General features: G+C 51.0%; 1 protein-coding gene across 1 annotated transcript in view; it reads left to right on the plus strand.

The window, feature by feature from the left end:
• TESMIN (testis expressed metallothionein like protein) overlaps nt 1–3,931 on the plus strand; it is a 50,386-nt gene that overhangs the window by 40,932 nt on the left and 5,523 nt on the right. The window contains exon 6 of the mRNA XM_007944922.1: nt 1,425–1,527. Coding sequence (XP_007943113.1) covers nt 1,425–1,527 — 103 coding nt within the window. The remainder of the gene's footprint in view (nt 1–1,424; nt 1,528–3,931) is intronic.

A 3,931-nucleotide genomic window follows, 5' to 3' on the forward strand; every position in this document is an offset into this window, starting at 1 on the left:
GCCTCTCTTTTCTCTTCTCCCCTCTTCCTGTTGAAGCCTGTGGCCATGCTGGTCTCCCCTCACGCCTCTCTTTTCCGTCCTCCCAGCTGTTCCATTGCTCTGTCCTCTGCTCCACCCCGTCCTGTGAAGAAGTCTCTGGAGAATCCTCATCTTCCCTCACTCCAGGCTCTGGCCCACAGAGGGCTGTGTCTGCAGTCCCTTCTGAGGTGTAGATTTGCTGCTAATCCACCCACTGGGTAGGGGTCTTCCCAATGAATCATGCTCTGAGATGAGAAACTGGTCCTGATTTACAGTCATTTTTCTGTGAGGCTCGGACACCTCTGCGTCGGGTCTTGTCTGGTCAGAGTCTAAAGCTGTGGAGTCTCTGGGGATGAGGCTTCCAGGTAGACCATTAGGAGTCCTTGCCTTGAGGTGGAATTTTTGTGTGCATCAAGGACAGTGTCGTATCCCTGCCCATGCTGAAACGATCTAAACCATGGCTGACAAAGCCCCTGCTGTGCAGCACTGTGGCAGGTGTCTTATAAGAGCACCTGAAGCAGTTTAGGCTGCAGACACTGGTAGTTCTCTGAGGAAAACCATCAGAGAAGGGCCTTCTGGCTACCACTGCTCTCCCAGCACAATGCCTTACATCAGCACAGTGTTCCCTCAGGGATTCACTAACATCACTACTCTCTAGAATCCAAGTTCATGAACACCCTTCACGTTACAAATAGTAATCATAATGTGAAACCAAACTCACTGCCACTGAGTTGATTCCGACTCATAGTGACCCCATTAGGTTGCGGAAGCAGACTAGTGGATTTGAACCACCGACCTTTTGGTGAGTAGCTAAATGCCTTAACCATGGCGCCATCAGAGCTCCTCACTAATCATGCACTCATGTAATGAGGGCCATGTAACAGCCCTCATTTCATGTGTGTGCTTTGGCCACCACTCATTTCTCTCTCCTCCATGGCAAAGGCCAGGCCATGTCACCTCCAGGCTCCATCATCACCAGTCATGCACAACAAGGCCTGGCCAAGACGTGGCCTCACCTGCCCCTGTGTCCACAGATGGGGATGGCCAATGGGAAAATGGTGCTTCATGGCATGAGGTTCCTACCCCCAGCTTGTGGTCTCCTGAGAAAACTGGATGGGCACTAGGGGCAGAGGTGATGGGCATCAGTGGACACTGGTCGGGAATGGTTGACTTTTCCTGTGTGAGGAAAGCAGTGGCTCTTGGCTAGTGTCTCTGTCTTCTACGGTAGTCTCTGGGGGACACTCCAGGAGGTCTCATGTCACAGAGGAGTCACAGTCGTCTGAGTACAAGGTTGCCTGCCGCAGTGCGGACAGCTTTTCCTGCACGTTTCGTTCTCCTGTGTGCCGCTGTTGCACCATCTGTCTGTGTTCTTCCATACTGTTGACACGCTGTTCTTCTCTTCACAGGTACTGTGACTGCTTTGCCAGTGGTGACTTCTGCAACAACTGCAATTGCAATAATTGTTGCAACAATTTACGTCATGAAATCGAACGGTTTAGGGCCATCAAGGTAACGACATTCCTTCCAATGCGTGTATTTAAAAGTGCTTGAGATGGTCCTGAAGCTATCCCCAGAGACTGCCAATTTCAATATTGGGAAAACCCAAACTTTTAAAGAATATACATTGCCTATGACGCTGTTCCTGAAAGTGAGGTGCCCATCTGTGACTGGGGCTGTCATGAGTGCTGTAGCTGGGGAGAGAGCTTCATTCTCCATCCATGTCGGGTGGTTTCAGAGGTTTGGCTGCGCCCGGCAATGATCTGATGTAAGAACACATAAATGTCCAGTCTACTTGGCTTGGCCTTGAAAAGTTGGGTCGTATGACGTAGCAGATAAGCTTGAGTTCAAACAGTGTGGTCCGAGCAGGTCAGGACGGGCCTCTATCTGCAGAGAACTAGGGGCAGCCTGACCTTTGCATCTTCCCCAGTTTCATGGCCCCCGGCTTCGGGGTGAAGGGGGAGAATCTAGGCTTCCTGAAGGGGCGGAACCTCACCACAGATGGCCCGGAAGGCCACTCTGCGGGAGGCAGGAGCTTCCCGTCTTTGCATCTTCTGTAGCACGAGAAACAGTTGGAGGGAGGGACGGTTAGGCTGGGGGCCAACAGGCCCCTCAGTGAGTGTGACCCCAGCCCATCAGTGTAGACTTCAGACTCTCCTCTGTCACTGGACCTAACGCAGGCTCCTCTGCCACGCTTGGTCTGTCGGTTTTATCTAAAATAATAAAATGTCCCTCTTAAGTTATGGACCAATCAGTAAGTCAGTTAAGAACATCAACTTTGAACCGCCAGATACACAGGTCACAAGAAATTCATGATGGAGTGAATTCTTCAGTGCAGGGCCATTTTCCTTAAGGGCAAAGGTGGCTATCAGCAAATAAAGGTGTAAAAATCGTATTTAAAAAGTGCTGGGATTCTCACTACTGCTGGGGCATGTAAATTGGTCCAACTCCTTAGGAAAATCGTTTGACAATAGCTCCTAAAGCAAAACCTTTGCTTACACCATGACTCAGCAGGTTCATTCCTGAGAGTGTAACCAACAGAAACCCGGGTAACTGAGGAGAAATGAGGGTAAATGTCTACCAGAGACTTGTGGGAGAATGTTAGTAGTGGCCCTACTCCTCATAGGCCCAACTGGAAATACCCCGATGTCCACCAATGGTAGACTGGGTGAATCCACTGTGGTGTACTGTGTCGTGGAATACTATACACCAGTGAGAAAGGAAGCAGGACACCCATGTGGGACGAGATGGATGTGTTGCTCAGACAGCACCTAGAACAAAAGAGCAAGGCACACAGGCTGGGTGTGTGGTTCCATTCATGGAAGGTTCCAGTGCAGGCACGTCCAGAGCGGTGGACAATAGAGTGTGGTTTCCGCTGGAACTGTGTTGCTGGAGAGGAATCATGGGAGTTTCTGGGGCTGGAAATGTCCTGGACCCTGCCTGGCTGTCAGTTGCACGTTCTGGACCCTGCCTGGGTGTCGGTTCCTCACGTGTCGCCCTTGAGGTGTGTATCCACTCCAGACTGGCACTGTCCAGTAGGCGTTTCCACAGTGACAGGCTGAGTGACTATGTGCTGACAGGCCTCCTCTGCGGTGGAGAGAGCAGGGGCTCCTTACTTTAACTTCTGTACTGTTGGAATTTTCATGAGGACCACTGAGTCACTTTGAAGTGAAAAGCTGTGTATGTGTATGTATAGATGGATGGATGGACAGACAGATAAAGTAGGAGAGAGATAACTAGCTAGACACAAGACACAAACAAATAGGGCACACAGCTGTGTATGTTGCATGAGAGAGACACAGCCCAGTAGTTGGGATCCTGGCCTTGAAGTCAGCCTGCGGACGGCGACCCAGGCTCCACCACTTTCCATGTTGGGTAAGATATCTGCCCCTCTCTGTGCCTCAGTTTCTTCGTCTGTCAAAGGCGGACAACAGTACTATTTCCTGCCCAAGGCAGCTGAGAGGATTAGATGAGATAATATGTACAAACCACATGGGAAGCGCTTTGCACACCTGGGCTGTTATTACAGTGGATGGTCTCAGCTCTCATGGGAGAAACTATGTGAGAAAGGCTAGGAGGAGACATGCCACAGGAAACAAAGATTTTCTTTGTACCTTCCCTGAGCTTTCTGCAACGCATTTGCATGACTTTGAAACTCGTGAACGAAAGCCAAGTGTGAGGGAACTATGGCCCCAGTACACGGTTAGGTAAGGTGCTCTGGTGACGCAGCGGTAAAGCGCTGGGCTGCGAACTGAAAGACTGGGGATTCGAACCCGCCAGACACTCCACGGGAGAACGATGAGGCAGTCTGCTTCCGTGAAGAGTGACAGCCTTGGAGACCCTGTGGGCAGTTCCACTCTGTCCTCTAGGGGCGCTGTGGGTCAGAATGGACTCCAGGGCAGTGGGTGTGGTTTGG

This window comes from Orycteropus afer, unplaced genomic scaffold (genome assembly GCF_000298275.1).
Source record: "Orycteropus afer afer isolate SDZICR_OR568_19922 unplaced genomic scaffold, OryAfe1.0 scaffold00130, whole genome shotgun sequence".
Taxonomy (NCBI): Eukaryota; Metazoa; Chordata; class Mammalia; order Tubulidentata; family Orycteropodidae; genus Orycteropus; species Orycteropus afer.